Genomic DNA, 13,244 nt, shown 5'->3' with positions numbered 1-13,244 from the left:
CAAACAATTATGTAATCAAAATATGAATGACCCACTTCATGTGTTCGATTTTGCATAAAATTGCAAAAGATCAATATTGGTTAAATTTAAATTCAAACGGTTTGTGCCAAAAACAGTAAGCGGAAATTTTAAATAAATACAAGAAGGATGTTTGTCTTTCAAATTGAACATATAGGTTTAGGTTGGAGGCTAAAGAGCTGCCGGTTTCCCTCCATTTCCAGTTTGTGGACCCCGATGTGTAATTGTTAGAAAGATCTCGGCGTGATTCGTTCTTCTTAATACCGAGACCGTAAGGGAAGCACGTGCAAAAATTCTTTCTATTACTCTACGTGTGATATCTAAATTCAATTTATAAAATCTTGAATAATAATAATTGACTGTGTTTGAATATATCTAGTGATGTGAAATAACAAGTTAAATACCAAAACTTTATTTGATTTCAAATGAGAATACCGAGTTTGGTGTGCACATACTAAGTGTAATACAGAGAATGTTAGAAGATATTGGAAGTAGTGAATTCAATTTAATAAAGTAATGATTTGAATGCTAATTTGAACACATTGTAAATGATTTAATTTCCTAGCAAGTGAAATCAGTTATATGAAACTCAACTAATATACTGGAGAAAATCTACTATTATAAAAGGGTTTTGCAGCAGTTGAAAACACAGGTGAGTCTTACACACCAAAAGTGTATTACACGATACAATTAGTGAACACTATCATGTGACAAACAATTTGGTGATAAATATTATTAAAAATTGACAACTAACTTCTGATTTTTTTAAATAATACAACAATAATGAATCATAAACATTAACACAGAATCTACATTGACAATAATGAGGGGCTTTTAACAAGAATTAAAAACGGATCTACAGCAAAACATCCAACAATCCAGTTATGGAATTTTTTTATTTGGCTACGGATTATGAGACCCATTCTAGAGTTTGTGTTTGTTTTTTTGTTTCTTTTGTTCTCTTAGGACAAGAAGCTTATAAACTGTACTTAGTCCTATAAGAGCCTTAGTGCTGCTTCCGGAGTAACAGGATATTCAGGACGGGTAAGGTTAGGGGGTAGGGGCCGCCTCCTATCGAGATCCATGAGGAAGAATTAAGACACTAATCTCAAAGTCATGTCTCCCCGGAACAAGGGGAGGCCAGCTCTGGACTAGCCTCTCCAGTCAAAGCAGGCAGGGGCTGATACACCCTTGTTGAGGCTAGCAAGAACCTCTGAGGTTAGGGAATAAACCCCACCAACTCCAACAGTCATCTCCCGCAGTAGACTAGACCTATCGATTTACCCTTGAACCCCAGAATCTCCACATTTGTGGTTAGTGATGTGCTGCTCCTGAACATCCATAAGGTTGCCCAGATTTAATTGACACATCGGTTTTTGCTGTGCCCAGTGGTAGGTTCAACTGGAAGATATAAACCAGCCATAAGTGATCCCTGCTGGGTGTTGATCAACCCTTTTACTCCATTATCTCAACATTTTTGGGTAGTGATGTGCCGCTCCTGAACATCCATAAGGTTGCCCAGATTTAAGTGAAACATCGGTTTTTGCTGTGCCCAGTGGTGGGTTCAACTGGAAGATATAAACCAGCCATAAGTGATCCCTGCTGGGTTATATTATCATGGTTAATGATCTCTCAAACAATTTCCCCAATGGTCAGTACTCTATGCAACTGTCTTGTGATCCCTGCCTTGTGTTTGTTAGTTCCTACTCACTTTAGGTACAGACGTCTGCCCTTCCACAGAGGATGTGAAGGTCAGGATGAACCTCAGCCACAAGACCTCTGTCTCCTCCTGTGGTTGTCTCCTGTCGGCCCAAAGGTCCGACCAGTACGCGAGAAGGCCATTCTGTGAAACACATAACCACACAATCAATGATGTAAAACGTAAAACAGCTATAAATCAAATAATGTAAAATTTATGATAAGAACACTTTTTACAATCATGCCGAAAAAATATAATTTTTTCAGATTGTCGTTAAACAAAAACAGGCCATCAGAATTATAAGTAACATTTCTAGTCAAAAGCCGGATTGTAACCTTTTTTAAGAAACTTGGTATACTAACATTGCCGTCCATGTATATTTTATCCATTTTAATGTTTTTTAGAAGCAATTTAGATAGAATTAAGGAAGCTGTTCACAATCATGACACAAGAAACAAGCAAAGACCACTTAATAGCAAGTGTACTTTTAGTTTAACTCAGAAAAGTTTTCAATACCAAGGGATCAAATTTTATAATGTATTACCTAATTTCAGTCAAATTATGCAGTCAATTTGTTGAAGAATCACATAAAACAAATTTTGATAAAGAGCTGTAGCTACAATGTAGAACGTTTTAGATATAGACGACTTTTTAAATTAAGCATGATGTACTTTAGTGCCATTTTATTTCATTTTTTACAATTGTTATACATTCTTATTAATGTTTTTTGACAAAAAAGATTGTCAATTGTCCAACTGTGATACAAGTACCTTAATGTAAACTTATTTATAGATGTTTTTAAGTGATCATTTTAATTGTTTGAATTTTAAATGTTAGCATTGAAGATCTTGAGAGTGAGAGTAAGTGAGTGAGAGAATGAGTGAGTGTGTGAGAGTGAGTGAGAGAGTGTGTGAGAGTGAGTGAGTGAGTGTGTGAGAGTGAGTGTGTGAGAGAGTGAGTGAGTGAGACTGAGAGTCAGAGTGAGAGTGAGAGTGATATATATATCACTTAAAAATGTTGTAAAGAAAATGTTAGTAGATTCATGTTGGTACACTGTTGATGAATTTTTAACTGTGATAAGAAGTAAGGCTATTTAAAGTAAGCTATAGATTATTTATAATATGACGTTGTTATATACATATTTTGTATTCTGACAATAAACCATTTGAATTTGAATTATATACAGGGTGAGTTTTTTAAAGTGATCCAATAGCTAACTTTTTAATTACACGACTTAGCACCACACTTTAAATTTGGAACTTGCTCAATTTTAAGTTTCACTCAGGGATACACTTTCAAATTTTTTGAAGATGGCCGCCATTTTCCAATATGGCGGTCAACTTTAAAATCTCTTATGGAACACCCTGTATTTTATGTTGTTTTTAGATTCTACTCAACAAAATAATACATTTTTGCTTTTGAGAGTTTTTCAATATCTCTAATGGTTCAGGAGCTACGTGGACTGCAAGTTTTCGGATTTTTTCGGACTGATGATAAAAACTTGCAGTCCACGTAGCTCCTGAACCATTAGAGATATAGAAAAACTCTAAAATGCAAAAATGTCTTATTTTGTAGTGTAGAATATAAAAACAACATAAAATACAGGGTGTTCCATAAAATATTTTAAAGTTGGCCGCCATATTGGCAAAAAATTATGAAAACTTCCAGTCCACGTAGCTCCTGAACCATTAGAGATATTGAAAAACTCTCAAAAGCAAAAATGTATTATTTTGTTGAGTAGAATCTAAAAACAACATAAAATACAGGGTGTTCCATAAGAGATTTTAAAGTAGACCGCCATATTGGAAAATGGCGGCCATCTTCAAAAAATTTGAAAGTGTATCCCTGAGTGAAACTTAAAATTGGAGCAAGTTCCAAATTTAAAGTGTGGTGCTAAGTCGTGTAATTAAAAAGTTAGCTATTGGATCACTTTAAAAAACTCACCCTGTATATATCAGTATATTTGTGTTATTAAATGTCAGGACTCTTTAACATTGGATATGACTGAAACAGTTACAAACCTTGGCAATGACGGCACGACACTCATGGGCCTGGCAGCAGTGCGAGAGTAGAGTGAGGGCCCTCGCTCGGACCGAGGGAGGCTGGCGCTCCCGAGCGAGCAGAGAGATAAGAGCGTGGACAAGTGAGTGGGAGGTAGGGGCCTTACGCTGACCCACCCCCGACAGTGTACTGGTCAACACCAACGTCTGGGCGGCTGCAGCATCACAAAACCAGAGTCAGATCCAATAAGAAAAGTCGTACGAAAATTGTTTATTCATTACATTGAATAGTGTTACATAGCCTTAACAATACTATTAACGTTTAAACTATATTCTTACACCATCCTATTTAACATAATTCCTGTATTGAGTATACTAAATCTACTAGATTTTTATTTCAGTTTTGTTTTTAATTTTGTGCAATTCTCCCTTTTAATATCATCTGGAATTCTTGTAAGACTTTTATTTCCTGCACGCACAGTCTTTTTTACACAATTTCAAACAATGAAAGTAAAAAAGTAATAATTTTTTCATGACTCAAATTTGTGAAGTTTCTTCACACAACTACTGCACTTCTAAAAATTGTTGATGATATACGCCTTGGAATTGATGAGTCAGGTAACCATTTTAACCCTTTCTGACTTTAAACAACGCCGAAGGGGGGGGGTTTAACGCCCTACTTCAAACAATTATCTATCTTAAAATTACAAGATCCTCGAGACTATCACTCACTCATTCTGTTGCACGCTCTTTTAAATACAAATTGTCCTAGTTATCTTTCAAACAGCTTTCAATTTATGTCTGAAATAAGTGAACGAAGTACAAGGAGGGGTACATCCTTATTATCTATCCCAAATTCTGTGCTAATTTTAATAAATCATACAATAGTTCGACTCCGCTGTTTTATTTCGAAAAGTTTATACAATCTTCCTCACCACGAACCCAAGAGAAGACCTTTCGCCTCCCACTGGGCAAACGAAGGCTGGCTACCACATAGTCATGAACTACGAAACAACATGACCTGAGGCTTCTCATATATGTTGGACTATTTGGTTGGTTAGAATACTGTCCGACTGATAATCACGTGTGTGTGGGAAAGCTGTTCAGATGAATACTTGACTGGAGAAATGGTGGGATTTCCACCAGCCACCATCACAGTGACATTGGCTGACATTCATAGTAGATTCGGCCGGTTGGCCGTCTGCAGACTGGTGACAATATTACGCTGAGTTCAGACTAGTAAGTAAAGTTGCGAGAGTCTAACTACTGTTGCATACTGCAAACAAGATCAGCAATTTAACTCATGACAACTGTCGCAAATACTTGCTGCGGGTGTATCACTGGTTGTTGTGGGAGTCAACACGAAGTCTTTTCACATACGGCAGTGATATCCCAGCAATTATATTGAAATTTTAATTTCCGACACTGCTCTCCAGTTCTTACAAAACAACTGTCCAACACTGGTTGCAGCAATGGTCGCAAGAGCTTCTGTGCCCATTTAGACTAGCGGTTATTACTGTCGGACACTAAACTTGCACAACTTTTTGCCAGTGTAAACGCAGTTAATTTAATTGACATTTGGATGTGACCGTGATATAACATAACCCACTTTCTTTGTTTTAAACTATGTAATCTGACGTCCAACTGGAATGTGTATGTGAAGAGCAATCCTTCATATACCAACCGAGGCCTTGGCCACGATAAGAGCGGTAATTGTTAGAGTGGTGACCTAAAGTTTAATGTTTGTGTTCCACATAAGGAGAACGTTCAACACCTGCAACAACAAACGTGAGCACACGACCACACGGTGCCGCAGATCCTCTGCCAATTGCAGATATTACATTTTTTCCTGCCACTCAGACCTCAGCACATTCTCTCATTGCTGTGCATCATGTCAAACCCAAAGGCATTCTTCTCAGCTTTATTGTTGTCGCAAACCCACTACTTCTTCCCCAAAAGGGTGTTTTATCAGGTCTTGTCAAAATCTAACTGACATTCTGGTGTGCTCAAAAAACCGAATTCCATCACTTATCAAACCGTCAAACAGATGATAATATTCACTCTTAGCCTGTTTATATGGTGAACACTGTACATTTTAACCTGAGCAATCTATCTAAGAAACGTCTTTCAAAATGCTATTTTCACACAAGAATAAGAGTTGGACAACTTCGTTCAGAGACCCATTTCAGTGACTGAATAAAACTCAAACAGAATAACACCGTTTGCATCGTGGCCACTACCGCTTACAGCTACCACTCGTATAGTGGCCGAGGCCCAAGACGATCAGTTGGCCGACTTTAATTGTCCAATTGATTGTTACGTGTTTGAGGGCTTGCTGCAACACAGGGATAGGAACCAACCAATATAAACTCCACTTCACTAGTGCAGGCAACCAGCGTCAGATGAGGTTCATGAACATATGTTCATCTTCATTCACAGTTTCGAGGACCACGTCGCATAACATATGATGTGTTGAGATTAATCAAGTCATGATTGAAGGACATGTCAAATTATTTTTTTATTTAACAAGTTCTTAGAAACAAAAAAATTGTTCTTGATATTATCCCGGTTCTTTAGTAAGATTACTGGCTTATTCCCGGTTTCCCCTGAATGGGTGGCCACCCTGTTTAATTTTTATCTTAAATATTTATATGCATATGAAATATTTATGTCAAGCATGTCTTAGATTTTAAAATAATATAACGAATTAAAAAAGCCTGGATTTATAACTGTCTTTTTACATAAAAATGGCTTAGAGACTTTTGTCAAAAAATATTTTATACCGTCTACAGATCACACATCAAGTAAGATGTTCACCTTCAGGGCAGTTGGCAGTGAAGGTGATGAGCAAGTCCACAGCCATCAGTAGATACTGTGGGTCCACCTGACACCACAGCCACACCTTGTGTACAAGGTCAGCCAGTCCTAGCCGTGCTGCTGCTAGTCTCACGGCGTCACTGCCGTACAGAAAACTGGTCAGCAGGTTCAGGTACGAGGACATCTCATTTACGAGTGGGTTGTTCTGTAACATTAGACCATGGGCTTAGTTCAATATTTGTGAAGGTGAGAGCCAAGTATGAATTTAATATTAAATAAAAAAATTAAAGAATATATTCTCAAATTTTTCTTAAAATTAATTTCAGTGTGATTGAATGTGATTTTGAGACAACTACTTTTTAGATCATACAAAAGCAACCATATGTTTGTCAGTCTGGCATTTCAATGAAAACTTGTTTAAGAAAACAAAACAATTGTATAGTAACAACATTCAATTAATATTATTTTGAGCTAAAATAATTAAATTACAAACAAAACTTTTGACATAAAATTTTAGGTTTTCTTAAATCAAGTAAAACAATTTCTTGTACATTCAGATAATCAGAATCCCATTAGAATTGTACTTAAAATTTGTAATAACGAGTTTTAACACATTCACAATGATGGCTTTATTCTGTACTTTTGTATTTGTCGTCTAATGTTTCTATAATAATGGCAAAAAACCTTAACGGTTTTTTACGTTAATTGTCTAGTATAACGAGAAAAGTAAGTAGGCTTCACAATTTCCATACAATTATTATAATATGTTAATTAAATTTTTGTCTGAGTACCCCAAGGGATACGTAAAAATTAATTTAACTTAAAAATTAAAAAATCGTGCAACTAAAGGGGTACATAATGGATAGTCTGAGGTATTTTTTTGCATGCGGGATCAAATTTAACAAACCACCAAGACATGCAAACAATATAAACACAATAAGGAAATCCATAGCAATGTGTATCACATCGGACACACAATGTGCTTTACGAAAGCCCACTATGTACCCAATTGGGTACACAATGGGAGTTGTGAAAGGGTGCAGGTACCCGATAGAGTACACGTCGTTGTGAAAGTGTTAATAGATGTTTAAACAATAGTTAATTAAATCAATAAACGTGAGAGATATTGTGTACAAAAATTGTGTTGGCCAAACACATTTTTAGTGTACAAAAATAACTTAACGTCATGTTACACGTTTGTCAATTTTCACCCTACACTTGGAAAATAACAGTTAAATATAAGAGTAAAATATTTTGTTTTTGAGGATGGGCATTTCTTGTTCTACAGTGCTATTAGAATGAGTGGTTTAACCCTTCCCACGCCGTAGACGGACATATTAGAATGGTAGACTTTGACCAAAACACCAAATACAGTTTTATCCGTTATTATAGATTATGTCTCTTGGAGAGTTTTTTAGTTCACAAAAGGCATTTGAAATGTCCGTGCACACTCTGTGCTTATTCCGGTTGCCAATGTAGTATTTATAAACGAACTTCACCCAGCGGCAGGGGGACGGGAGTGCCCTTTGTCTAACTCTGACCACCTGCTTGTCAGTTCTGCGTCTCCTACAGAGCCATAACCAAACATATCCGTAGCGTGTATTCTCGATTTCACAAGTGCGCGTCTACTACGTATCCTTTCAGTTTAATTACATTTTACAATGAAATTAAAATTTACTTGAAATAAACAGTTGTGTATATAGTTTTTTTTTTTTTTTTCTATCAATAAATATATTAATTTTAAGTAAAATGCTGTTTTATACTTTTTACTTTTACCTTTTAGAATTTAGTTAAAATTAGCTTTGAACCTAAAGAAACAAAATTATTTATACTTATCTTGGTGTTATGGGAAAGTTAATGGATTTATTAGTGGCGTGCGAAGGGTTAAGCTTTGGGAGAGAATATTAAGAAATTTCAACAGTATAAGGCTCACCTTTTTGAGCTTATCTGTGCAGGAGGTCTGTACCAGCAGGGAGAGGTGGACCTGCCGTAGTGCAGAGACCACAGAGTCCAGGAGACCGCATTGTAGAGCTGTCTGTGTGGCGGGGGGTGAGTGACCCAGCAGGGCGGTGAGGGCGGGCAACACAGGAGACCCTCCCCCCGCCCCTCGACACTGCCACTGGGTCACCAATGCTTCACAAACTTCTACCTCCGCCCCTGGAAAAGTAATAATTTTTGAAAAAAAACCTGGAAAAAATGACATAAAATAATGTAAGTTTAGAACCAAAGATACAGATTGAGAATCAATCAATACATTTTTTAAATCAGAATCCTACAATAAACAGCAGTAGTCATAATTTTGAAATAACATCGATCTACATTTGAGGTGACTTTAATACCAGTGCTGATATGTTTAACATTCAGTTCTTCATTGCCATACTTCGCACAGAGTTTGAAACAAAAATTATAAGTAATTATTAATTTGACTATTAGTTCCAAGTCCTAGGAAACTTTTACAAACAAAAATGTAATGTGAAGTTGTAGTTTTTCCAATACACATTTTTGTGCCAAATACTTAAAATTGGGTTTTTACATATTTTTTATTGAAGATTTGTTGAATACAGATAATAAATAACTCTTTGTACAGAAAAGCTTGACACACAAAGACACAAACTGCAGAGCAGACAAGCCTGTTCTTCTCCTATGTTCCACTTTTAAAATTTATTATTTTTTTTACAAAATCATTATTTTTTATGGTACAGCAGAGTGCAGACTATCCTAGAGAGTTGATGCAGGAGGTTTTCGGATAATGAAACATTTCTGAAAAAAATCTAGTTTTATGGTTGAGAGTAGTGGGATGGGTGGGGCGCAAATTAAACACAATATTGGACTAGAAACACATATTAGAACACTCTTTTATGTCACTCAAGTACAATATTAGTATGTATAATACACACACATTTAAAGAACGTTTCGCACATGCAGTACATAAACCTTTTCAGGTTTAGTGACTTAGATGTGATAAAAACGTTACAAAATTAGCTTAGAAGAAATAATTTAACATTTGCTTAAGCTTTGAGACTCATTTCTTTTGCCACCAAGTCTTGTAGGCATTTAAAAGACAGCAGCTAAGGTTGATCCACTTGCACATTCTTTAATGTAAGTTTGTCAAAAAGACAAACATGCCAACATTACTAGACTTCACACAATACAACAAACAACAGCACGGACAGTTAGAACCACACTAAAGTCAAAGACACAAAATGGCGTTAGGTGTACACGTGGACGTGGAACGGTGACACAGCCGTACAGCCAGACAGCACTGCCACTCCTGCGGGCAGCTTGTGTTTCTAACTTAATGTCTGACCGCTCGAGTAATCCAAGTATAGCGAGAATTTCGTCATTGACGTTTTAGACAGATAATCAGCGTTCTACTGTATTTTAATTTTTTACTGTAACTAACTTTTTATCACTGATAAGTAATAATGTAATTGTTTTATTTTTAAACTTATCAAATAAATTGTCTGTGCAAACTAAAAAAAATCCATATATGTTTGTACAATTATAATATCAATTTTCTCTAGAGCGTGTTGGTAGATTTTTTGGTAGAGACCAGTTTTATAGAATTTCTCTTTTGCAAATAAAGAGGAATGTAAATTTCCAAGCAAATATAACTTAATTTGAGTCAGACATCTACTCTAACTCTCAACTCCATCTACTCATGGATCTGTCTTGATTTTGATTGAAAACTTGCACAAGTAATAAGGCTGACTAAACTAAACTCACTTCTTTATTTGAAGTTTGTTTTTGACGATGAAAGGATTGTGTAGGAAACAGGATTTTTCTGGACATTTTCATGGTTCAGTGTTACAAAAAATCAGTAACACTACATTTCGAGATCTGCAATCTGATCTCTTCTTAAAAAAAACTAAACTCACTTGGGGTGAGGTGTTTGGCCAAGGACGGAACGGCCTGGAGAGCACTGGTCTTGAGAGTTGCACAAACCTCCCCGCTGATGCACTGGCAGAGTGTATTGACTGCAGGCTGGGTCAGCACTAGCTGGGCTTCAGCACAGGGCAGTGCTACACTCAGCAACCTCAGGACCTGCCGCCACAATACCTTCACTCCTCTGTCCGCCTGATCACTGTCTGGGGGCACAATCGATACACTTACAGTGAGTATTTAAGGACTTTTTATTGTTAGGGTCATAAAACACAAGAGATTATCAATGGCCTCTGTACAAGTAGCAACCGCCTACTCTTGTAGGGTTGTCATTTAATCTTACTATAAAGTATAGCCAAATAAAGACTTAACTTAAACTGTACCTTAAAGATACTACATAATTAACCGAGAAAAATAATATAACAATTCAAACATTTTTATTGTCAGGGTGACTGTAGATGAGCCACTCTGACAATAGTTAAAATCTAAATAATAAGGGTAACAAATATAATAAACAACAATATACCAAACTCAACAATGTTATTGCCGAAGTGACTGTTATTGGGCCAATCTGGCTGTTATTAAATACAAGGGAATAGATACTAAATAACAGAACAACAAAAATGAAAACATTACTACCGGTATGGCTGTAAATGGGCCATACTAGTAATACCTGTCAATCTAACAAACAAGAGAAATAAACATTAAAAACTAAATGACAAGGGTAAATCTAAGACCAAATTAGCGTAACAGATAACAAAATATACATTAATAAATTAATAACAAGAACTATATTCAACCCAAAAGGAAAGTTTCGTTTAAGAAAGCGAAGAGCCTTAAATTATAGCCTCGTTGTCGCCCACGAGATCAGTTAACGAAGCTGGCAGATTAAGAGCGCAACACATCTTGTGTAGTGAGGGCAGTCGACAAGCACACGGTCCACTGTTACAACAGTGTCACATGTGTCGCAGACTGGAGGGTTATCTCTGTTCATGAGGAAGCCGTGAGTCAACAGTGTGTGACCTAAACGCAGACGACACAACACCACCTCCTCATGACGATTGCTGCGGCTGGCCCATGGTATTTATGAAATGAAGTAGTCATGATGCCAACATGCTGAATAAACTATGGGGTTTTTTTCACTGTGTGGGGACTTCAGCGTGCCCGACTATCTCCTGGTCGTTGTGCAGGACTACCTGAAGAACCGTCGGCTGTTGTATGAAACCAAAGACGGAAGGAGAACGAAAGAGGTCACTGCCGGTGCGGCTCAAGGGTCTATTCTCGGCCCAGAGCTAAGGAATGTTTCATACGATGGTTTGCTTCGCCTCGAGATGCCCCACGACGTCTTCCTCGTGGGTTATGCCGATGACGTGGCTGCAGTCATCATGGCGAGGACTCCGGACTTCGCACATTTACGCCTTAATCAGGTAATGATTCGGGTCAATGCCTGGATGACGAGCCACGGACTTGAGCTGGCGGTCGCCAAGACCGAAATCGTTATGCTCACTCGACGGAGAATCCCCACTCTGATCTCTATGAATGTGGGGGGTGTCGAGGTTCGGACAAGGACTGCGGCGAAGTATCTAGGTGTGTTACTCGACTGCCGTCTTCGGTATTGGCAGCACATTCAGGCGGTGTGTGACAAAGCCTCTAAGATGGTTATGTCTCTCGGCAGGCTGATGGCTAACGTAGGAAGCCCTAGGTCAAGTAAGAGACGCCTCCTCATGTCTACTGTAAATTCAACCCTTCTGTATGGTGCAGAGGTTTGGGCGGGTGTCATGAGGATAAGGCGATACAGTCAAAGGCTGTTATCCGTACAGAGAAGAGCGGCACTTAGGGTCGCCTGCGCCTATTGCACCGTTTCCGGTTCGGCCGTGGTGGTCGTGGCTGGGGTGATTCCTATTGATCTGCTGGCCATTGAGAGACAGACCGTCTTCCGGGAGGCTGCCGAGCGGGGTAGAGAGGATGCCTTGGCTGCTGCCAGGGTGGAGACTCTGCAGGTTTGGCAGCGAAGGTGGACGGAAGGATCGGACGGTCGCTGGACCTTCCGTCTCATTCGCTTCAACCCTGGATAGATCGTGGCCACGGGGAGATAGATTTCTAACTGTGTCAGTTCCTGACAGGGAATGGTTACTTTAGGAAGTACCTCTACAGGATGGGAAAAGTCAGGTCGCCTCGGTGTGCTTACTGCCTGGAGGAAGATGATGATGTTCATCACACCTTCTTCGCTTGCGGGCGCTTCACCGAGGCCAGGCGAACACTCGCCACCACAATTGGCGATGTTTCGGCAGATACCATTGTGGAGCTGATGCTGCAGAGTGAGGACGCCTGGAATGCAATCACCACTCATGTACATGCAATCCTTCATCAGAAGCGTGAAGACGGATGCCTGGCTGACCCCTAGCTTCCGAAACAAGTAGTTTTGTCCTGGATGGGTCATAAGACACACGGACCAGGCAAGATGTCATCCGAAAGGGTTCCGGCCTGGGCCCTCCGTGGCCCGTAGGGGGTTTAGTGGGTAGTCCGCAAGGGAGTCCCACACTTCGTGCGCAAATACATTCCCCCTACGATAAAAAAAATAAATCATTTTTAGTGTAAAAATTAAGGATACACCTTGTGACTGAAGTTTCTTATATCCTTCATGTGCATTTCTTGTAAGGTGAGGGCACTGTGCCTGGAGTGACTATGGCAGCTAAATTTACATTTACTATAAATGGCAGATATTCTCAATTTCAATACTACAGTGGCCACGTCTTTAGCCGTCTGGAATTTCAGAGGTACCGTACTGTTTCCCTGTACTGATTAGCAGGTGAGTGAAGAAACTGAAT

The 13,244-nt window shown here is 38.5% G+C and overlaps 1 protein-coding gene across 1 annotated transcript in view; it reads right to left on the bottom strand.

Moving 5' to 3' along the window:
• Positions 1 to 13,244, bottom strand: part of LOC124367938 (rotatin-like) — an 84,590-nt gene that overhangs the window by 9,379 nt on the left and 61,967 nt on the right. Inside the window, exons 27-31 of the mRNA XM_046825152.1 lie at positions 10,413 to 10,622; positions 8,468 to 8,691; positions 6,535 to 6,739; positions 3,739 to 3,932; positions 1,730 to 1,861 (exon numbers count right to left, since the gene is read on the bottom strand). Of these exons, the coding sequence (XP_046681108.1) occupies positions 1,730 to 1,861; positions 3,739 to 3,932; positions 6,535 to 6,739; positions 8,468 to 8,691; positions 10,413 to 10,622 (965 nt within the window). The remainder of the gene's footprint in view (positions 1 to 1,729; positions 1,862 to 3,738; positions 3,933 to 6,534; positions 6,740 to 8,467; positions 8,692 to 10,412; positions 10,623 to 13,244) is intronic.

This window comes from Homalodisca vitripennis, chromosome 8, assembly GCF_021130785.1.
Source record: "Homalodisca vitripennis isolate AUS2020 chromosome 8, UT_GWSS_2.1, whole genome shotgun sequence".
NCBI classification, from domain to species: domain Eukaryota; kingdom Metazoa; phylum Arthropoda; class Insecta; order Hemiptera; family Cicadellidae; genus Homalodisca; species Homalodisca vitripennis.
This window is presented reverse-complemented; position numbering and strand designations above follow the sequence as displayed.